General features: G+C 47.5%; 1 protein-coding gene across 1 annotated transcript in view; it reads right to left on the reverse strand.

Moving 5' to 3' along the window:
- Window positions 1-258: 258 nt before the first annotated feature.
- The window catches only part of KIAA1549L (KIAA1549-like ortholog), a 98,445-nt gene continuing 74,889 nt past the window's right edge, over window positions 259-23,814 (reverse strand). Inside the window, exons 17-21 of the mRNA XM_015568939.1 lie at window positions 16,790-17,140; window positions 8,410-8,507; window positions 5,649-5,797; window positions 4,097-4,248; window positions 259-2,466 (exon numbers count right to left, since the gene is read on the reverse strand). Coding sequence (XP_015424425.1) covers window positions 2,185-2,466; window positions 4,097-4,248; window positions 5,649-5,797; window positions 8,410-8,507; window positions 16,790-17,140 — 1,032 coding nt within the window. The 3' untranslated portion in view covers window positions 259-2,184. The remainder of the gene's footprint in view (window positions 2,467-4,096; window positions 4,249-5,648; window positions 5,798-8,409; window positions 8,508-16,789; window positions 17,141-23,814) is intronic.

The following is a 23,814-nucleotide window of genomic DNA, read 5'->3' on the forward strand; positions in this document are numbered from 1 at the left end:
CCGCAGGCTCATTCTCTGTAAGTTACTGGCACATCTACAGCTCAGACACTGTCTCTGAAGCATGTGCATATATTTTAATTACACTAAGGTCTTAAAACTTCATTTCCACATATAACATTTCCAGGCATTTACCAAGCAGACAAAGTACTGGGCTGATGTCATTGCACTGATGAAAATATTAATATTATTGATAAGGCGGGACAATGTAGCTGACTCTGTCAGACTCATACCATTTGCATGAAAAGGCTGAGTTTCTTTGGCTCTTTGTTCATTCAAGTGCATTGAATACCAATTTAGATAGACTTAGGCATTGTGTTCATCTGTAGATAAAATCTTATACTGTCCATAGGGTTTTCCAAGCTGATTTAGGTTTTGGATTACAACAACTAGCCATTGGTAGAAATATACCATATATATACACATGGAAATTACAAAAATACATTTTATTTATAGCTGATTTTTTTTTTAAGTAACAAAAAGCTAACACTATGAAAGATCAACCAGCATACCAAAAGACTCTACCTAACATCATCCGAACAAGAGGCTTGTTTGGGAATTCCATGACAAGTCCTCTCCGGAACATCCCAGAAAGAGCAACTGGCCATTGGGAAATAAAAACCGCTTCTGTGAAAAGTCTGTGCTTTGACAGTCGAATCTCTCATTCTAATCAGTTCCACTCCTACTCTTCTCTCACTTTGAAATTTCCACCTTCTCTCAGTAAAGACCAAAGAAACTCGTGAGGAGAATGGAAAGACGGGCTCAGGGAATGGAGACAGCTGAAGCGAGATGGGTGTTGGGTGAAGGTAGGACAGGCCCTCGTTCTCCAAGAGACACCAAGTGGGCCCTCAGTGTGGTGAGGGGACCTGCGTTTTCTCCCCGAGGCCACCTGAGTGAGGTCAGCAGCTGTTCGGCTTCGCGCTGACTGTGCAGCAGGTGACTCGGGGCTGGGAGGCGCTGCCCACCCAGAGCTCTGGAGGCCGACTCGCCCTGGCAGGGCAGGTGATTCACAACATCACCCTCACAAGGTCAGCAGCCTGGCCATTTCAGCGAATGTCCTCCGGTGTCCATTAACCACAGGGGGTGGGGGAAGGAGGGGACTGGCTACCTCTAAACACTTTTTAAAATGTTATTTACATTTAAACGTAAATCAACCGATTTTCTACATTCAGAAGCTTCGATAAACAGGGGCTGCAGGCTGGGGAGACTGGACCCACGCTTCCTGCTTCTAGCAGGCATCAATTACTAGCTCCTTTTGTGTCACTCGGCAGCCCAGGCTGGATGTCACTGTTGAAAAGACAGAGATGTTTCTCATAAAATCAATGATGTACCTCTTATCCCAATAGAGAGAGAAGCTTCATTCTCAGGCCACCTTCATCGCAGGGCAAAGAAAAAGCTCCACCAGTAACTGCTTTTCTTTTGTAGGACCCTCAAAGCTCTTAGCACTGCTGGTCTTTCAGCCGGGTCCCAGCTCACAGGGTGCTCCGGTTCCAAGAAAACAACACCTTTTCAAAAATCTGTCAACACACACCAACCATTCCCTCTCATCTTCTCTCTTTCTTGGCTTCTGCTTAATGGGGGGTGGGGGAGCGGTACCGTCATTGACAGCACTGGTTTTCATCCGATGCACCTGACCTTGAATAGGAATCTCCGAAAGAAAAGGACTCAGGTTTCTTGCCTGGAGTCAGTGCCTCCCTTCCAGACTGGAGGTGATCTTAACGAGTACAGTCATGGCTGAATGAGAGAGAGTACGGCCTGGTGCGCAATCACACGCCTGCATTGCCTTTAACACAGAAACAGTTAACATGCAGGAGTCACCAAAGATAGAGCTGTGTCCTCCACCTTCTGGCGACTTGTTGAAGTGTGGCATTGGACAGGAATCTGCGGATTAGTTAGTGTCTCTCCCGACTAAGGCTCCGTAGGAAAATACACCGGCAGTTTAAATACAACAGAACAGCAAGCACACGGTCCCAAGCAGGGACTTCTTGACATACAATCAGTTGAATAGGCCGAGAATCCAGGCGTTCAAGAGTGTCCTCTGTTTCCCAGAAGCCCCATGGTTCACCTTTTCAGAAACGAAGGCTGAGGAAGACTCACCCACTGTCTATGCCTCAAGTCCCAACGCATTAGGCTTGAGGAGCCCGAAGACTGTTTCCTCAGAGTCTGGAAGCCCCCGGGGCTAAGGCCTTAGACCTGGAACTCGAACATGTCCGTCTGCTTCTTGGCCAGCTTGGCCACCTCTTCCCGGATGGCTTTCACCAGGGCCGCCGTGGAGATGTTGGTCAGGGGAGTGTCGGGAGGGTCGTTCTCCGCAAGGCTCTGCTGGGAGGCCGCCGTGGAGGGCACAGGGCCCTGCTCCAAGCTGGGGTGCATGCCGGCTGGCTGGCTGTACTGCCGAGGGAGCCTGGAGGGGGAGTTCTGCTGGTAACGGGACCGGGGGTAAGCCTCGATGTACCCTGGGAGAGGGACCTGCAGAGGATGTTGGGAGACAGGGGAGGGGCCTGGGATTAGGAAGGGGCTCAAGTCAGAGCATGCACCTGACACTAGAGGCAGGAGGGGACTGAGGGCAAGGGAAGAGATTCGGAAGAAAACGGAGGCCACATACCACTGTACAGATACAAAACCTGGATCAGACTGGTTAGAAAGTAGGTCATTTGAATATTCTCACTGGATACGCTGGTGGGAACATACCTGTGTCTTCATACGAATCTACATGGCTACCTTTTTAATATAAGCAGAATCCAGCAAACAGAAATGTTATAATCCAAAATTTACAGTATTTTGGAGGTATTTGATGGGGGAAATAACCCTACAAGCCACCAGGGACCATCTTACAGAGGTCATTTTAGGATAGTGAGGCATAATAATGATGCTGAATCATTGGCTAAAGACAAATTCAATCATGCTCCTCTTTTAAAGAAGAAGGCGGAAGGATAAAATTCATTCCAGAATTTTAAAAGTACAAGATGGCATATATTTTAAAACATTTTAGAAATTCAAGGGGTAAGCTCTGATCACCAGGAAAATTAATATATGCAGAATGACTTCACCCCTGATGATGTCCCTTAGATGAGACGTCGCTACAATAAGAACAGACACTAACTCTGAGGTTGAGTTGAACCTGTAGGGGTGGCAAGTATGGACCCAGGAGTGACCCAGGCCTTGGGTGTCAACATGTCTCCTAACTCTAGAATGCTGAGACCAAACCCTAACGTGGCATACAGAACTGGGTGCCCTCAGGGCCAGCCCAGAGAGCCAGTCTTTCTTTCTTTCTTTTTAATTTAAATTGAGACAATCTTTCTTATCCATGTTGGATGGACTCACACAAAGGGGGCTCCCCACTCTAAGGGCCATCCATGTGTGGGTTTTTTCCCCCCTTGGGTTTTTTTGTGTTTTCCACTTAGCAGCCCTTGACAGGTGGCTCAGAGGCAGGTTTGGGTGTGAAGATCTGTGCCATAAACTCCTAGTTGTAACGATGGGAGAAACCAGTGGAGGATGACAAGACGGTCCTTGGCTGAAAGTCACGCAGGAAGCTCGAGGAGGTACATGCAAAGTAATTCAGTCTTGAGTTCCTACTACTTCATTTTCTGGTATTTCATGTAAAAATTTTCACAGAATTTTAAAGCTAAAAGGAACATCTTTAAAAACACTTTTGAGCCAGACAGAAGCAGGTTTGAATCCTGGCCTCAGCACCTTACAAAAGTTGTATAGCTTTAGATTAGGCCTCAGTTTTCCTCATCCGCAAAATGGGACGCATCATAGGACTAATAACCTCAGCCGGATAGGATGGCTATGAAGATTAAATAAGATCATATAAATAAAATATCTCCTATGGTATCTAGCACATGGGAAATATCTCCCAAATGGCAGCCATTATACACATTTCTTTGATTCAGGAAGATGTAGAACCTGGCAGGTCTCAAGTTCCTCTGTCAAAGGACAAGCCATCTTCCCACGTCTCCTTTAAACGGCTGACTTTAGCCATCTGGCTGGTGGGAGGAGGAGTGAGATAACAACACACTCGTCTCAACCTGTCACCCCTTTTCTCCCTGAAGTGTGTCAAGCAGGTAACATTGTGGGGAATCAGCAAGGGTCTCACCGAATCGGCCCACTGGCTCGGGAGCTCGTTCTCTCCTGCATAGGACATCCAGGCCTGGCTCCTGTAGGACGAGGGGGGCGTCGGGATGAAGTAGCCGGTGAAGCCCGGTCTGTTGGCAGCTGGGATGGCGAACACTGCGGGCACCGTATTGCCTGGCATGGAGGAGATGGATGGGAGAGATTAGGCCAGCACCCCACCCACTCAGCTGACATTTGCACAAGCTGAGGAAGCTGGGAAACGGGGCGGGGGTGAGGGGGAGCGGGAGGAAGACAGGTCTGGTATTGGGGGAGTTGGTAATCGGGGAGCAGCAGACCTCCACCTGTAGCCTCAGCCTGGTTCACTGCCCAGTCAGTGTGAAAGGCCTGATCTGCCGACTCAGCCTGTCTTTCTAGAGAAACGATCACTCAACTCCCCTGGCTGAGCCCTCACCAGCTCCCCCACCCCCAGCCCAACACCTCAGCCTGCTGACAAAGGAAAGGGCACCTCAGTGTCCAGGTGTCACCCTCCCAGGAGGAAGGGTAGTTTTAAAGAGCCAAGAAAAGAAACCAAAAGCCATGGATTCCACCGGTGACATGTCTGGGCACAGTGAATGCTTTAATAAGCGTTGATGACTGGGTGCTTGCAGGTTTAGCCTAAAAGGTAAGGTTTGAATAAACAAAACACCAATCAGGGCATGTATAGACCGCCACGTTCATTTCAACGTTGTTGGTAATAGTAAAAAACTGGACACAACCAATATGTCCCTCACTAGGGGAAAGGATCAACTGTGGTAGATCCTATAAGAGCAGATCACATGGCAGTTTAAAGGAATGAACTAGATCTATGTGTCTCCAGCAACCCGGAGAAGTCTTACACACTATGCTGAACCAAGTGAACAAAGTGCAAAAGGAAATGTATAGCTTGATGGCGCTGGTGTAGATGTAAAATAGATAAAGCGTTCATATATGCCAGCCATTTTTCAACCGGTGTGTTGCAACACACGGGTGTGCTATAAGAATGCTTAAAACATGCAATACCTGACTATTTAGTCAGGAGCACTGACCTCTTTTCCCTTAGATGGTCAAATTAAGAAATGACGACAGCCAACACAAAAATAGCTGTCCGGTGCTAATGAATCAAAATCAGCAAAAATACGTTTTTTTGGTGTGCTGCAAAATTTTAGTCATTAGTTTATGTGCGCCATGAGATGAAAAAAAAAACTGCTGATCTATACTGTTATATACATACATATGTAGCAAAAGGTTAATACCCAGGATTTAAGACTATGATTACCTCTGTGGAGAAGGGAATTTAGATGGAGATGGATCGTTGTATCTGTAATGCTTTTAAAAATAAATCATTTTTAAAAACCTGAAATCTGGCAAAATGTTAACATATACCCTGACCGAAGCATATCTTAATATTTTGTCAGGTTTCAGATGTTTTTGAAAAATAAAAGGAGTGGCTCTTGGATTCCTGAGGGCAGCAGGTAGAAGGTGGAGTGTGGATGTCGGGGTGGAGGGGGGTGAGGCTGGGACCAGGGTCCGATGCAGGCTTTTCTTCTCTTGCCCACCTGAGTAATTTAAAGCTGACTGATCCAACTGCGCCATGGACACGGGGCCTCTGGACACCTGCGTAAAGGAGGCGCTGTCGTGCAGATGGGCCGGCTCGGGCCCAGTGGACTCGGCCATCCTGGTCTTGCTGCCAACGTCGGAGGTGGACCTGGGTGGGCAGAGGGGCTACGTGAGCCACTTCTGGACCATGGCTGGCTGGGCAGTCACCTTGGGGAACCCCAAATAACAAAGGGAGCCAACACGCCCAGACCGGTAACAGTCATCGTGGTGGCCCAACCTGGAGACATTTTTATTTTTACTTTAAATATATTTTTATTGATTTCAGAGTAGAAGGGAGAGGGAGAGAAAGAAACATCAATGATGAGAGAGAATCATTGATCCACTGCCTCCTGCATACCTGACACTGGGGATTGAGCCCACAACTTAAGCATGTGCCCCGACTGGAAATCAAACCATGACCACCTGGTTCCTAGGTCGAAGGCTCAACCACTGAGCCATGCTGGCCAGGCACTGGAGACATTATTAGATATTCAAGGTCATTACCCCCTTGAGGGTGGCACTTGTGTCTCTGGGGAGTTCAGTGCTTAATTTCTATATAAAATTAAGCCAAGCAATTAGCGCTGAGTATTAGCTGGGGATGGTCAACCTGGGAGGTGATGACATCATCGACAGCCAATGAGAAGGCTCCATCTGAAGTGCGAGGGTGCTCCCCCCTCCTGACACCAGGATGGGTGATTCAGAGGCCCTGAGGACTAGTAACTGGCAGGAACAAGATGCCCAAGGCTCTGGGAGGCCCCAGGCACAGGAGCCGAGCACTCGGGCACTTCCTGGGCATTATGAATAGGAACACATTTTTTTCTGTGCCAGGCAGGCAGAGAATCTGGCCCATTTCACACATCATATTTCCACCAAGTGCTCAGAAAGCCGAGAGGGCAGCCTGGGCTCCGTGGCCTCTCCCATTGTTATAAGGGTTAGCCTCTCCCATTGTTATAGGGTGCGTTAGCCATAGAGATGCCAGGCTGCCCTACAATTAACATGGCAGGCAGGCAAAGGCAGCCACAGCAGGTGGCAGGCCGCCAGCCCTCAGGCCACCAGCCCTCAGGCCACCCTCTAAGCAGAGATCAAAACCTTTGGGCTTGTAGAGTGGGCGTGACCTCCTGTTTGGCAAGGATGGCAGACAGTTCGGAAGGACATAGGAGGAGACTGCTGGTTGACAGAAGAGATGAAATAGATGCTGGACTTTGGCAAAGGTACCACAAAGGGTGGATGTGCCGCTCCGCCCAGCCAGAACCCTGGGGAGTAACTGAGGGAGGGTGGCTGCTGGAGGCTCAGCAGTGTGAAGTGGGTCTTCCTTTCTTTCTCAATCCCTCCCTCCTTCTCTGGCCTGTTCACTCCCCAGCCCTGGCTTCCCTCATACTGTTCCCAGCATCTGAGACTCCTTCAGAAAACCCTTCCCAGGAGAGTGCCTGCACCATACACTTGGTCCCCTTTGAGGAATCCCAGAGCCTCTGAGAACAGTTAGGGTATTGCTCGCATTTTACAGGTAAGGAACCAGGGACCAGAGGGGTGAAGCAGTTTGCCTGGAGTTACACAGCAGGTTACTGGCAAGTCAGATGGAACCCTGGTCTGCTGCTTCTTACCCGACCCTGAGCTCGACCCTGAGCTCGGCTGGGGCCAAGGAGTGGTGGGGTCTACACACAGTGGAGATTCTTAAACTCTGGAATTGAGGGCAGGGTTGCTTCTGAGGGAAAGCCATTTTTCTTTACCGTTTTCACAAAATTCAAACCTGTGGTCCACAGATAGGGTGTGACTGGTGTGCTGGGAGAGGCTAGGGTCAGAAGGCCAGGGCAGTGGCCCGTACATACTCCTGGGACCAGCTGTTCCTCACAGCCCTGGACATGGTGAGTATTTCTACCTCTCCCGGTGCTCACGGCCTTTGTGTTTCTTGTCTGTCTTTATTAAAAACGGGTGCTGCCCTGGCTGGTTTGGATTAGTGGTTGGAGTGTCAATCCACAGACTGAAGGGGGGTTTGATTCCCAATCAGGGACATGTACGTGAGTTGCAAGTTCAATTCCCGGCTCTGGTCAGGGTGTGCAGGAGGCAACCAATTGATGTGTCTCGCTCTCATCAATGTTTCTCTCTCTTTCTCTCTCCCCCTCCCTTCCACTCTCTCTAAAAATCAATGGAAAAAATATCCTCGAGGAAGGATAGAGAAACAACAACAACAACAAAAACATGTGCTTTTTATATCACAGAGCAAAGCGAATATGCTTTGCAGTGGACATATCTGAGTTCATGTGCTTTCAGCCTCTCCCTCTTGGAAGTCACAAGTTGGGGTGAGCACTTAGACACGCTGCTCCCTGGCCTCTGGGACACCACCCCTAATAACAAAGGGGCTTTTGGTTGTGCACACATAGCAGGAGGCAACCAGACATGAGACAGCTGCTGTGGTGGCCCCAGCTGGGGTAATTTTTACATGTTCGAGATCAGAGACGGAGCTTTCGGGGCATGGGGCAATGACACTGGGTTTCTTCAATTGTGGGTTCTGCAGGACTTTCTATTTACAATGACAGGAAAGTCGGTTAGCCCTTTATGGCCCCCCACATCCTTCATGGTACTCAGGTGCCCTAGGCACATGGCTGTCTGTATGGGTGATGCACCAGAATGGGGCACGGCATGAAGGAAATCTGTCAGGTCAGGGTACACAGGTATAACTCCTTCTCAAATATTCTAAACAAAGCAAACACAGGAAAGCATTACCGCCTGAGAGAAGCGACCGCCACGGGGCCAGTCCTTGGAGGTACAGGCGGAGGGGGAGAGCCCATGACCATTTCAGGAAGCTGGGAGAACCTGTAGGCCTGTGAAAGAAACAAGCAAAAGAGGGAGATCTGTTAAAACCCAGGGCCAACCAACACACAGATTCTTTTTAAAATGGAAGCAAATTTCAGAGGGGCAGGCTTTTCTTCCTTCCTCAAACTCCCCCCTTAAGATATTCCTTACGATGTTCCCTAGCCCTCTCTTCTATCTCATCTCCTATCACTGTCCCCTTTTCTTAGGCCACTGTGGTCACAGAGTCCTTCAAAGTTCTTTGCAAAGGTGCTCTTGGCAATTGAATACTCCCAGTTCTTTCCCGCCTGGGCTTTTGTACATGTTGCTCCTTCTCCCTGGAGTGCTTTTAATGTTGCCTGTTGATTTATTATCTGCCACCAACCTAGAGTGTAATGAGGGCAGGGACTTCGTTGCCAGCTAGCTCCTTGAGCCTGGAACAATGCCTGGTATATCAAAGACAATCCATAAATATTAGATGAACGAGCCAGTGACTGCATTTTACTTTCTCACTCATGGAAATGAGGTTTAATGGGGGAAAGCAATGGGCTTGGCATCAGGAGGTATGGGTGGAGGACCTAGTTTGCCGATGAATAGACTTTATGTCCCTATGCAAGACAGGTGGTCTCTCTGGGCCTCAGTGTCCTCTTTTGGAATGGAGAAAAGACGCCTTGCTCAGAGGGGTACTGCAAAAAACAGGCAACTGAGTGTATGTGTGAAGTATTTTGCAGTCTATAAAGCACTATTCAAAGATCAATGACTGGAACTGTCACCAAAGTGAAGACTTTAATCAACACTTGAGGGAATAAGAGGACAACGTCTGTGACAGGATCAGAGAGCCAGGCCACAGCCTTCTTAGCAAGAGCAAATCTAGAAATGCTCTCTGGGGAGACAGAGCTTAACTTGTGCTTCTCATTCATCTTTTTCCTTAGGTACCATGGCCTGCCAGATCTCTCGATGACCAGATGACAAGGTTAAATTGAAGGCATCAGGACCAAAGGCAGCAGTAGAGGGAATCTTTAAACTGAATGAGTCTCCTCCCTTCAGCATTATGGCAGATTGCATACTCATTAGGGCCAACCCACTAAACAACAACCTGATCCTGGATAAAACATACCTTTTAAGCACAGCGGCAATTGCAAGATGTAAGAGGAATCTCAAGGACTCCACTCCACCTTTCGTTTTTGCTTACTCCTCACTATTTCCAGCTCTGGTTTCAGCCCATAGTTCTATTTTAGTTTGCTGAGGTGTGTGTGTGTGTGTGTCGGGGCGGGCGGGGGAGGGGGGGTACCCTGGTGAATTTGGCTCTTCGCTTACCTGCAAGATAGACAGCGTGGGGACTTCCCTGAACCCTTAAGTTTTGCTGAGAATTTGAAAATCATTGTCCTGGATGTCCTTCCCTCTTCGCAATCCATTATTATCAATAAACCAGCAAGTAAGGACATACCTTTCCCAAAAGAGCGAAAGGGGTTGATAAGTGCCTCTTCTCTTTTCTGGCCTTTCACAGCCAGCAGAGGAGACAGGCAACCTATTTTTGTCCCTGGTTCTTGGAAGGCTTGTTCTCTAGTCAATACAGTTTCCAGCCAGGAAAAAGCCTTCTATGTCCATGGCTGTCCTGTACCAGTTCACCAGGAGAATTGATGAAAAGTTCTGAACTTTGGACAAGTACTAAGGGAATTCCCTGCTTTGGAAAAAAGTACCCAGGTACACAGCAAGACCGTAGAAGAGATCAGAGCCCCCTTTGGGCTGTATCCTCAGGGCCTCAAACAGGCACCCTGGGTCCTGGGTCCTGAGTCCCACATAGCGTCTTCCTACATCCCCTCTGTGCAAGTCCTCCGTGGTTCAAAGTTCTCCAGGCTCTCATACTGGCTTCCCGTCTCATGTATTTGGAACCTGGCTCCCTGCTGGCTGCTTCGTGACTGGATCCCATTGGAAGCTACTGCTCAAAACTGTTGCCTGGTTCCCAGTTTCATGATGTTGACACAGGTTGCCCAGCTTGGTGACCAAGGACACCGTTTCTTGGAATCTCTGCCCTCTCCTAGGAAGGAGCTCAGAGATCCAGGACTCAAGGCAGCCTTTGTAAATAGGTCTTAAAGACCTATTTACAAAGGGTATGACTAGAGTCAGACACCCTGGGACCGGAAGCTTGGTTGTAAAGTAGAGGGAAAGAAGGGGCACAGTCTCCTCCAAGTCTGCCCTATGACTGGCCTGGCCACAGGGTGGAAAGAGAGTGGGCCTTGAAGTTAGCCAGCTCGAGGTCCTAACCCCAGTTCTTCCCTTTATAGCTGTGTAACCTTGACCAGTTTCTTTACTTCTCCAAGCCTAAGTTTCTTCATTGAGTAATACTGCTGACCTCATAGGGTGGTTGTTCGATGATAATAATGTCGACACAGCATTTAGCTCAGTGTCAGGTACACAGGGAGCTCAATAGATGGCAACTGCTATTATTATTATTATCATTATTATTAATCATTATTATTATCGTCAGTTCTATCTGTAAAGCCTCTAGTAATTGTAGAGGGAGATGCCTTCACCTGCTACCTTTCATGGAAACCCCTTCTCAGACCCCCAAGGAAGGCTGAGGGATGCTCTTACTCCCTTGGGCACAGACCCATTACAGCTGGTAGCCAAATTCGATTGGTCATTAGGTGTCAAATCCAATTTCTTCAGAGACTTAAGGGGTAAAATATGGTCAAGAGTCTCCTAGAACGCAGGGCAGAAAGAAATCCCTCGCAGCCAGCAGTCACCTTTCCCACGATATAAATGCCATCAGCGTGGCCCTGTGCATTTAAAACCACCAGCCTCCAATTACCCTCCGGCAGAGCACAGAGCCCTTGCTTTGGGGAAGCTGAAAAGTAATCACCGTTATCCTTCTAAATTGCCATCTTTCCTATTGATTTCCTCATTATCATAGCGCAAGGGGGCTCCACAGAACTTGGGTTAAGAACCATCATTTTGACTTGTCGGCTATTGTGCATCGTAGGCTATTTTCTCCTTTCATGAAAATAGGGGCCACATGTGCTGTTAGCAAAAAAAAAAAAGAAAACCTTAATAACAAAAGAACTGCCTTTGATATCCTATGGGTTGGATGGCCTCCCTCTCTGTTGTGTTATTTCTCAAGGCTTTTCCATTTTTTTTTTTTTTTTTAGTGTTGTCATTTTTAAAGTATATCATGCTGATGTTTTTGCCAACTGCCAACCCCATACTATGACAAAGGGAACCATCTAAGTGTTTATATGTCCCACCATGAAATTTTTAGAAGATTTTGTTAAATCGAGCGTGACGGATGTGGTTTGTGGCACCTTCTTGGCCGCCATTTGTTTTAAGGCTCATCCTGTTGATTAAGCTTTTCTCTCTGAAACCCAGATCTCTGCATGGACTCCCAGAATCTGGCCTCCAGCCAAAGGGGTCCCGCTGTTCTTGAGAATCATTTTGAGACATAAGTGCAGCTTCTCTGGAGCTCTGAGTTGGGGCACCCAGAGCACGCGCTGAAAGGAATTTCACAGAACAGGAGGAGAAGACGTCATCTCAGAACTGTCGGGGGAAAGGGATATATAACTAGTAGGACCCGCTGCAAAGGAGAGGATATTTTTTATATTAATGACTAGCATTTATCGAGTAATTCAATGTGCTAGGAACCGTGTAAAGCACTTTAATTAATATCGGCAAACGACTACTGGATGCTGACTAGGTGCCGGGACTGTGTGCTAAGCACGGTACCTGGATTTCATCCTCCCTGCAGCCCTCTTGTCCTCACCACTTCATGACTGAGGAGTCTGAGGCTCAGAGTTGTGGTCACTGGCTAAGGTCATTCGCCTGGAGAGTGCCATTCTACTCCGGACTGGGGGGGCGGGGGGAGATCCTGGGACAGGGAGCTCAGGAGGGATGAACCAATGAAACCGAAGTCAGTGTGAATCACTATAGGATGGGTACAGGTAACTTTTCTCAGGGGACAGACACTTAAGAGGTAGTATATACAGGGTGGGGCAAAAGAAAAGTAAGTGTATATGTGTTTGTATGAAAAGTAACACTATCATGAATAAATAATAACACAAGAATTGAGTGTTTTGAGTACTTACAACCTTAAGCCTACTCACCCCTACCCCGTGTGTGATAAGATTAGTGTTTTCTAAATCTCAGTGAGGAGGTTCATTCGTTCTTACCCTAAAAGTGGGTACTAATTTAATGCTCAATTAGTAGAAAACTGTAATATGACTACCATGGGAAAATATATCAAGGTGATAGGTTTGTAAGGTTGAGTGGTAATTTTTTAAATTTTCTGAAAAAAGGATTGGGACTGTAGACGATGGGAGCTGGGCCAGTGGTGGCCCCAGAGTTGTGTCGCCCTTCCGGAAGGCAGCGCTTCTTGACCGTAGCCAGCAAGGTTCCCTGACAGCAGAGACGAAGTCGTATTCCTGAGAGCTGGACATGGCCCTAAAGCCCTGTTTTAGCTTAAAAAATACATAAGAAATTTTGCATTACTCCACCCTTCTCTCAGAAAATGGGATGCAAAAAAGATGCCCCATGTTCACCCTGTTTCCTTTATTGACTGTTCTCTCTGGATTTGCATATTGCGGACTAAGAAGGATGACTTTGACACCTACCAGTTCTTCTGATAAAGTCTCACTTTGCCCAACTTGGCTTTTTCTAATGAAAAGGCCCTGTAGACCAGCAAACACGTATTCTGGCCCATCTGGCTTCTCCTTGCAGGTTTGTGAATTAATAATTGTTCTGAGCTTAATCAGCATGAGTCAGAGTCCCCGAATCTGACCACGCTGGAGCGAATGGACAAAACAGAAATTCTGTACCGGCCATGATGATGACCTCACCCAGGCATAGCCTCAGAGGTTCAGTTTCAAATAAACTTTGGGCTCTCCTGCTAATGAGTAATCAACAGGGGAAGGTTAGGCTGGAGAATGACATGCTAGGAATGACATGCTGACATGTTTGATGTTTTCACAAGGCTCTACAAGCCCACAGCCTACAGAAAATGAGAGAAATGATATGAATGGCAATGTAACGCAGCACGAGGCAGAAAAACACGCTGGTGAAGAATATGGGCTCTGGCGCCATACTGCCTGGTCTTGGGCCCTGGCTCTGCCCCTTTCCGGCTGTGTGACTTGAACAAACTGTAATCTCAGTTTCTTCATCTGTGAAATAGGGATAAAACTAGTACCTGTGTGAGAGGCTTGTAGTAAGAACGAAAAAAATGTGCTAACACACACATGACACCTAGATCAGGACCTCGCAACAGTGAAACACAACAAATGTTAGCTTTTATTATGTAATTACATGTCACTATGACGATTTATAAAACTCTATTAATGAGTAATCCTTGGGGATAGGCCATGAAATATTACAAAGGTGGAATCTATACATGTACAAGGCATTGTCTATTATGGTGTATGGCTTATAAAACTAAGTCTTTTTTTTAAAATAAAAAGATATGTGTAGATACCATGATAATGAACACAATGCACACTAATTAAAATTGTTGTTTATTCACGGAAGCTTTGGTCATTGGGTGCTTTCTCAGCTACTGATGTGCAGTTACCAAATAATGAAATAAATATGACTGACACTTCTATAGCATTTTCTGTATGCCTGCATTCTTCTAGTATCTGGTATATATCAACTGGTTTACTCTTCACAATAACCCTAGGAAGTAGGTTATTTTCATTTGCTGATTTCATCTGTAGAGAACTTAAGTGACATCCCCAAGTGACAAAGCCAGTGAGTGGTAGAGCTGGGCTTCAGATATGTCCCACCATGAAATTTTTAGAAGATTTTGTTAAATCGAGCGTGACGGATGTGGTTTGTGGCACCTTCTTGGCCGCCATTTGTTTTAAGGCTCATCCTGTTGATTAAGCTTTTCTCTCTGAAACCCAGATCTCTGCATGGACTCCCAGAATCTGGCCTCCAGCCAAAGGGGTCCCGCTGTTCTTGAGAATCATTTTGAGACATAAGTGCAGCTTCTCTGGAGCTCTGAGTTGGGGCACCCAGAGCACGCGCTGAAAGGAATTTCACAGAACAGGAGGAGAAGACGTCATCTCAGAACTGTCGGGGGAAAGGGATATATAACTAGTAGGACCCGCTGCAAAGGAGAGGATATTTTTTATATTAATGACTAGCATTTATCGAGTAATTCAATGTGCTAGGAACCGTGTAAAGCACTTTAATTAATATCGGCAAACGACTACTGGATGCTGACTAGGTGCCGGGACTGTGTGCTAAGCACGGTACCTGGATTTCATCCTCCCTGCAGCCCTCTTGTCCTCACCACTTCATGACTGAGGAGTCTGAGGCTCAGAGTTGTGGTCACTGGCTAAGGTCATTCGCCTGGAGAGTGCCATTCTACTCCGGACTGGGGGGGCGGGGGGAGATCCTGGGACAGGGAGCTCAGGAGGGATGAACCAATGAAACCGAAGTCAGTGTGAATCACTATAGGATGGGTACAGGTAACTTTTCTCAGGGGACAGACACTTAAGAGGTAGTATATACAGGGTGGGGCAAAAGTAAGTGTATAGTTGTTTGTATGAAAAGTAACACTATCATGAATAAATAATAACACAAGAATTGAGTGTTTTGAGTACTCACAACCTTAAGCCTACTCACCCCCACCCTGTGTGTGATAAGATTAGTGTTTTCTAAATCTCAGTGAGGTTCGTTCTTACCCCATAAAAGTGGGTACTAATTTAATGCTCAATTAGTAGAAAACTGTAATATGACTACCATGGGAAAATATATCAAGGTGATAGGTTTGTAAGGTTGAGTGGTAATTTTTTAAATTTTCTGAAAAAAGGATTGGGACTGTAGACGATGGGAGCTGGGCCAGTGGTGGCCCCAGAGTTGTGTCGCCCTTCTGGAAGGCAGCGCTTCTTGACCGTAGCCAGCAAGGTTCCCTGACAGCAGAGACGAAGTCGTATTCCTGAGAGCTGGACATGGCCCTAAAGCCCTGTTTTAGCTTAAAAAATACATAAGAAATTTTGCATTACTCCACCCTTCTCTCAGAAAATGGGATGCAAAAAAGATGCCCCATGTTCACCCTGTTTCCTTTATTGACTGTTCTCTCTGGATTTGCATATTGCAGACTAAGAAGGATGACTTTGACACCTACCAGTTCTTCTGAGAATGTCTCACTTTGCCCAACTTGGCTTTTTCTAATGAAAAGACCCTGTGGACCAGCAAACACGTATTCTGGCCCATCCGGCTTCTCCTTGCAGGTTTGTGAATTAATAATTGTTCTGAGCTTAATCAGCATGAGTCAGAGTCCCCGAATCTGACCACGCTGGAGCGAATGGACAAAACAGAAATTCTGTACCGGCCATGATGATGACCTCACCCAGGCATAGCCTCAGAGGTTCAGTTTCAAATAAACTTTGGTCTCTCCTGCTAATGAGTAATCAACAGGGGAAGGTTAGGCTGGAGAATGACATGCTAGGAATGACATGCTGACATGTTTAAGATATGTGTAGATACCATGATAATGAACACAATGCACACTAATTAAAATTGTTGTTTATTCACGGAAGCTTTGGTCATTGGGTGCTTTCTCAGCTACTGATGTGCAGTTACCAAATAATGAAATAAATATGACTGACACTTCTATAGCATTTTCTGTATGCCTGCATTCTTCTAGTATCTGGTATATATCAACTGGTTTACTCTTCACAATAACCCTAGGAAGTAGGTTATTTTCATTTGCTGATTTCATCTGTAGAGAACTTAAGTGACATCCCCAAGTGACAAAGCCAGTGAGTGGTAGAGCTGGGATTCAGAGGCCAGCCCCCTGCCTCCAGAGCGTCTGCTCTGACTCACCAGTCTACACGGACCCCTAATATGCAGCTCTGCGATGCGTTTGGACATTGAAAATGGGTCCTCACGCTTGAAAATGTAGGAAACCATCAGTGCACAAGAATGAGGTCCTCCAGAGCGTCTGCTCTGACTCACCACGTTACACGGACCCCTAACATGCAGTTCTGCGATGTGTTTGACATTGAAAATGGGTCCTCACGCTTGGAAATGTAGGAAACCATCAGTGCACAAGAATGAGGTCAGCCCTTCACAGGTGGGACAATAGCAAAGGAAGTTCTTTCCGAAGTGTATTACAGTTGGATATAAGGGCGGGTATGTCCGGAGGACTCAAAGGCTTAGGCCTGGACCATGGGTGGAGGACAGGATGAAAGCCCAGCAAAGTCCCATCTCCAAAATCCAAGGTGACTTATCACTAGACACCCCCCGTTGGAGACCCCCGTTGGAACACCCGGGGCAGGACTGACCTGATAATAGCCAGTGGGCAGGATGTCTGACTTACCGGCCGGGGCAGACTGTACTGGTACATTTCTGGGCGGTAGGTCGGCACCCACTGCACCCCAGCTCTGGGCCGCGTCATGGTCCCCGGGGCGCTGGTCACCACCTCCGAGTAGGGCAGGTGCTGTGTTGAGCCGTAGGCCTCCTGGTGCCGGCTTTGGCCCGCGTGGCCCGCGGATGCTAAGCTGAAGGCCTCCTCCAGCAGCATGTGCATCTGCTGCCGGACCTCGTCGATGGAGGGTTGGGAGCTCAGCGTGGACGTCTCAGAGTGGCCCTTCACCTGCCGCGACCTGGTGTAGCCCCGCGGCTCGTTAACTCTGTCAATGTTGGTTTCCTCTATGATTTCAGGCTCAGTCTGTGGGATCAAACAAATGCCCACAGATTTGTTAGTTCACTTTCCTTTCCATTAATGCTGCCAGTAACGTGCTCTAAACTGTCCAGCTTGGACCAGTGATATCAGGCATGTGTGCCCTATCCAGGAATTCCCATGATGGGTAGTCAGCTATCATTGCATCGGTGAGGCCACACTCAGCTATCCCTGTGCGCTTCACTTACCCAGAGCTTGAGCAGTGCCATGGCTTTACTAATGAGCATAATGACCTTGAGAAATGGCTTTTCATTGATGACATGAATGGTATTTTCTAAAACCTTTTAGAGACATTCTCTGCCCCTATGCCTGTTAGGTACGAGAATCTAGAGCAGCCGTGGGCAAACTACGGCCCGCGGGCCGGATCCGGCCCATTTGAAATGAATAAAACTATTGAAAAAAAAGACCGTACCCTTTTATGTAATGATGTTTACTTTGAATTTATATTAATTCACACACACACTCCATCCATGCTTTTGTTCCGGCCCTCTGGTCCAGTTTAAGAACCCATTGTGGCCCTCGAGTCAAAAAGTTTGCCCACCCCTGTTCTAGACTAATTCTCTAAATGTCCTTGTCAAGCCATTGGTTAGCAAATTGCTGGCTGCCTGATGCCAATTTCAGAAAGAATAACAAACCCACCCAGAGATCCTGATGCCTGGTGAAGTTTGAGACGCAGGATCTAGAATGTTCTCCTGCCTTTCTCCAGGGAACCTTTCATTTAGGGAGTAGCCATTGTATCCACATGGGCAGAGAGCTAGGACTTTATCAGCTTCCAGAACAGGCTGCATGGACTGTCTTGTGCTTGCCTGTCAATGAATGCTTATTTTTATGGTTGATTTTTAATGGTTGATTTTTATTTAATGGTTGATTCTTTTTACAGATAGAGAAGGGAGGGAGGAAGAGACAGACAGACATCAATTTTTGTTGTTCCACTTATTTATGCATTCATTGGTTGATTCTTGTATGTGCCCTGACTGGGGATCAAACCCGCAACCGTGGTGTTTTGGAATGATGTTCTAATCAACTGAGCTGCTCGGCCTGGATCATGGGTGGAGGCTGTTAATGAATGCTCATTTAACAAGTCTTCATTTGTGGCAGATTTTGGTCTGAGACTGGCTTTTGTGACCACCTAATGGTGAGGCTGTGGGAGAGTAGTTAATCCACAACCATTATAAGTGTGCCTGTGGATACCATTGTGGACGATCATAGGACAGCTTATGAAAAGTCCTAAATTGGGAAAGAGCATGTAGCATCTGAGAAAGAGAAAAGTGGACTGTTATGGGCTGAACTGTGTGTGTCCCCACCCCAAATTTATATGGTGAAGTCCTAACCACCAGCACCTTAGAATGTGACTGTATTGGGAGACAGGGTCTTCACAGAGATAACTAAGTTAAAATGAGGTCATCTGTATGGCCTAATTCAGTATGATCTCTAAGAGGAAATTCAGACACAGACATATGAAAAGGGAAGACAGTGTAAAACCAGGGAGATCACGACCATCCATAGGCCAAGGAGAGAGGCCTAGAAACTGGGAGACAGGGTCTTCACAGAGGGTAACTAAGTTAAAATGAGGTCATCGGTATGGCCTAATTCAGTATGATCTCTAAAAGGAAATTCAGACACAGACATATGAAGAGGGAAGACAGTGTAAAACAAGGGAGACCATGACCATCCATAGGCCAAGGAGAGAGGCCTAGAACACACCTTCCCTCACGGCCTTCAGGAGGAACCAATCTGCCAGCACAACATTGACTTGATTTCAGACTTCCAGCTTCCAGAACTGTGAGAAAACAGGTTTCAGTTGTTTTCATTGTCAGGTTTGTATTACTCTGGTGCGGCAGCCCGAGCTGATGAACACATGGATCATGTGGCTGAAGCCCTGGCTGTCAGGAGATGGGGCTGGAGAGGCAGGCAGGGGCCCGATTACAGACCATCTTAAAAGCCATGGCCAGAAGGTCCAACTGTTTTCAAAGGGCAGTGGAAATCTCTGGAAGAATTTTGAGCAGAGGAGAAGTGTGATTGAAATTCATGGGAGGTCAGTGAGAAGACTCTTACAGTAATCCAGGCAAGAAGAGATGGCAGGGTCTTGGGTGAGAGAGACACGGACAAAGATGTAGGTGAGTTCACAATATACTTTGGAAGAGTGTTGACATGATTCAGTAGATGAGGTTAGATGAGGTGTGGGGATGAAGTAAAAAAAGGAGTCAAGGCTGAGACCCTTTATTGAGAACAGGTATCTTGCTACAATGGGTCTCCTAATGCTCTCTGAGCTGCCCAGGAATAGGTCTTCCTCTGGGCCTTTCCACTTGCAGTTCCCTCTGCCAGGAATGTTTTTACCCCCCGAGGGTCAGCCTGGCTGGGTCCCTCCTTTTAGGTCTCTGCTCAAAAGTCATTTCCCCAGAGAGCCCTACCCTGGCCGACCTGTGAAGCGCACCTCCTGCTATTCTCCACCGCCTTGCCTTGCTTTATGCTCCTCCATGGCATTTCTGACATTGCAGGATACAGCAGTGTCCACATGATTATTATCTGTCCCCTTAATATAAACTCCATGAAGACAGGGATTTTGTCATGTTTCCTGTTGTATCTCAGAATGGCAAATACCAGGAATTTAAGAAATCAGCCGATCAATGATTCTCTCTCATCATTGGTGCTTCTATCTCTCTCTCCCTCTCTGAAATCAGTAAAAATATTTTTAAAAAATACAGCCTGGAGAATTTCTGCCCAAAAGTCTTCAATAGTAAAAGACGTTTATATGTGTCTAAAATGAATGAGACAATTTTATTTAAAACTAGAGGCCTGGTGCATGAATTCGTGCACCAGCAGGGTTCCTCAGCCTGGCCTGTGGGATTGCACCGAAACCAGCTCTCCAACATCCCCCAAGGGGTCCCAGATTGCCAGTGGGTGTAGGCCAGGATGAGGGATCCCACCAGGGCATGATATGGGCCGAGGAGGGATGCAGGAGGTTGGCCAACTGGGGAGGGACTGCAGGAGGGCTCCAAGGCATGTCCAGCCTGAGCCTGTCTCGCTCAGTCCCGATCTGCTGGACCCCAGCAGCAAACTAACCTACCAGTCAACTGTCTGCCCTCTGGTGGTCAGTGCACATCATAGCGAGCAGTTGAGCGACCTTAGCATATCATTAGCATATTACACTTTGGTTGAATGGACGACTGGACACTTAGCATATTAGGCTTTTATTATATAGGATGGAGTTGAAGAGGAGGAATGAAGGACTCTTGAAGCCATGTATTCTAGAATTTCTTGAGTTATGAGCCCCAGAGAAGATCGATGTTTTACACAGTCCTCCTTTCCAGGATATACACGTGTGTGCAGTATCACATTGCTTCACCCAGGCACTTCATTTCTGAAGCACAAGAATTTGAAGGCTCTCTCCAAAATGTGCCTCAAGGCAGTGATTTTCAGCTCAGTGTCAACCACAGTTTCACCCAGCAAGGAGAACAGATTCTGAACAAAGTCCGCCACTTCACAGCAAAGGCCAAGTAGGGGTTTCAGCGAGATAGATTTCTGGCCCATCTGGCCATGATGGATGGCTCTGACTCCAGGCCCATTTTTCTCCCCACCAAATAAGGTCCTTTGGGCAACATAAAACAGCGCTGCTTCTCTGCCTTTGATGCCCGCTCGGGCTGCGTAACAGCCTCCTGGCAAGTGCTGCCTGTCACTGGGAAAGCAGAGACATCTTTACAAAGCTGCTTGTGGAAACCAAGCTTCAGGGAGTTTCCACTTCCTCTGTGGGGAGAGGAGCTCTCAGGGCACTGGGGCGCTCAGCAGTTCCTCCCGAGCCTGCATCTCAAAGCTTCTCTGACAATAAACGGAAACTGCCTCTCAGAACAGGGAGGGGGTCAACTTCCCTTCCGCCACAGGTGTGCAAATGGAATTTTAAAGACTCTCAGCAAATTTTCTAATTTCACTCTGATGGCTTTCCAAAGGATGTCCCACAACCACTTTGAAGCTAGAAGGACATGAAAGCAGCATGCTGTTTCTGCATCTTAGGTGAGGGGAAATGACGTTACAGGGCCTCTCGTAGATTTCTAAGCAGAGGGGCACTTTTTATCGCACTGAGATTAGGGGTGGACAGTCAAGAGTAAAAGAACGTGTTTCCATGTCCCCGGCAAGTGGACAAGTGTCAGCATTACTCACTGCTCCCAAAGCAAATCTTCTCCATCCTGCAGGAGGCGCATCAGGCTCCGTCCTCTTGTCTTTCCCCTTAACCTGCCGCCCTCCCCCCCACAGAGCGGTGGGAACTCAATTACTGAGCAAGTCCCCACGTCCCATTTAACTTAAGTTACAATGACTGGCTGTCCTGTGTGACCCTGTTAGCGATCACCTTTGGCAGTGTGGCCAGTGTGGGGGCAATGGGGGGAAGGTCTTGGGCACCTTTGCAGAGCCCTTCTGTAGTCCCCTCATGCTGGAGAAAGGCACCGGTTGAAAAATACAATCCTCTCTTTGCCGCGAGACAAAATTCATATCAGTTCTGAGATACTGAAAGTGTTAGAATGGAAAAGAAACAGAAAAAAAGTGTATCCCTCTCTCACCCCCATAGATTCTGTTAGCCAGAGTGTGACAGCTCATTTAATTCTCACAAGGACTCTATAAGCAGGTACCATTTGTATCTCCGCTTTATAGATGGGAAAGAAAAGCACAGAAGGTGAAGTAATTGGCCCAAATTCACACGGCTATACTGAGCTGGAACTTGAACGCAGCCCAGCTCCAGAGGCTAGGAGCGTAACTGTCCCATAGTAATTCTGTGAACGCTGGGAATAATCTATGTGCCACTGCCCATTAATTAAAAATACCTTTTAAAAAGGAATCAACCTGAAAGTAAACACAAAAGAGTGGCTTCTCTCGAGGGAAGCTATTTTGCTGCTTGGTTTTGAGGCGAGTCATCACCTGCTTTTTCTTGTCTTCTTAGCTGAGTGGGCCCTGCAGGTGGCTGGAGACAGAGGGTCAACCTTGAGAGTCAGCACTGCTCCATAACCAAACAGCCATTCCCACCGCCAACTCCCACCTGCTTTTTCTCCTTTTGAAAAATCCACAGACTTACAGATCCCATCTCTGCCATTCTCTCTGCCCCTGAAACACAATCTCTAACTTCAGCCAGAGCTTCCCAAGCCCCCGGGAATAGTGGTCATTGGCTCATCACCACACTGATCCTTCCCTTTACCGAGGGAGGGTCGACCCAAGATGAGAGGCGGAAATGGAGGGAGGACTGACAGGGAGGATCGTGTGATTTTTGCCCCTTAAAAAGCCCAACCACCAATGTTCTTCAAGTACGGGGCCCTGTGGATGGCCTCCGTATCCATCCACTCTTCTCCCTGTGTCTCGGGGGGTCTAAGCTGGCGCAGCTCCATTGGTGAGGTCTGACTGAGTCAAATCAATCCGCGTAAGCCTCCTCCTCCTCTTATCCTCGCTGCTACAGCGACTGATACAGGGGTGGGCCGCTGACCTATAGTGGCTCAGTTAGAGTAAAACCCATAAACCTGGTTTCACATTTGGGAAGGGAAATTCTCTTTTTGTGTTGGTCAAAGCAGCATGTACATAGATGTGAGGCCCGAGCCTGGGCAGCCATTTCCCACCAGAGACAACCAACCTGCAGACAAGGCCAGCACATGAAGAGGACAGGGCTGCCCGAGGCAGAGAAATGAGCCGGAGCCCTAACCACATCATGCCCGGAATCACGGTGCCCAATACCTTCCCTTAATGACTTCAGATAGTTTGAGTTGGGTGAGCTTTCCGTTCTTTTAGCCAAAGCATCCTAACCGATAACCACCATTTAGACTTAACTTTAAACAGTAGTAACATCCTCCTGTCTATACGCTTCCTAGGCCAGTCAAAGCAAACGTTTCTATATAGTTCAGAGTTATAAATCTGCCCCCTGTTTTCAGGTCTCAGCACCGGAGTCACCTCTTCTGGCCGACACACTTGTTTGTTCATTTGCTCAGCAAAGACAGACACTGCATCTCCTACGCGCCAGTTCCTATTCCGGGTGCTGAGGTTTCCAGCATGAATAAAACATGATTCCTGTCCTTGAGGAGTCCGATGGGGGAGTAATGGACATAAACCTGCTTCCCAGCTGGAAGACAGGGAGTGAGAGCTTTGATTGGAGTGAGTCCCAGGAGCTACTGGAACACAAAGGACAGGCATCTAAGTGAGACCCACGGAGATAAGGGGTCGGAAAAGATTCTGGGGGAGATGATGTACAGCCGAGTTCTGAAAGCAATGCCTGGACAGGCAGTTCTCACCTGGGGAAGGGGTTTGCCCCCCGGGGACATTTGGTAAGGTCTGAACACAGTTTTGGTTGTCACAAAGGGGAGGCGCTACAGACATCTAGTGGGTAGAAGCCAGGGATGCTGCTAAACATCCTACGATGCACAGAACAGCCCTGCAGACAAAGAATCATCCCGCCCCAATGTCCATAATGGCGAGGTTGAGAAACCTTGTCCTCCATGGAGCAGATTGGAAGGAATGTTCTGAGCACGTGCAAAGACACACATACACAGATGGGACTCCACACAACGAGTCTGGGAAGGGCACGTGGGGTGGAGCCAAGAGGTGGCAAGCTTTGGTAGAAGGGCAGGCCAGGGCCAGCCAGAGCAGGTGAGTCCTGAGCCAGAAGCTTAGAGTTTGAGTCTATTCCCCGAAGCTGT

Source organism: Myotis davidii, unplaced genomic scaffold, assembly GCF_000327345.1.
Source record: "Myotis davidii unplaced genomic scaffold, ASM32734v1 scaffold425, whole genome shotgun sequence".
Lineage (NCBI taxonomy): Eukaryota > Metazoa > Chordata > Mammalia > Chiroptera > Vespertilionidae > Myotis > Myotis davidii.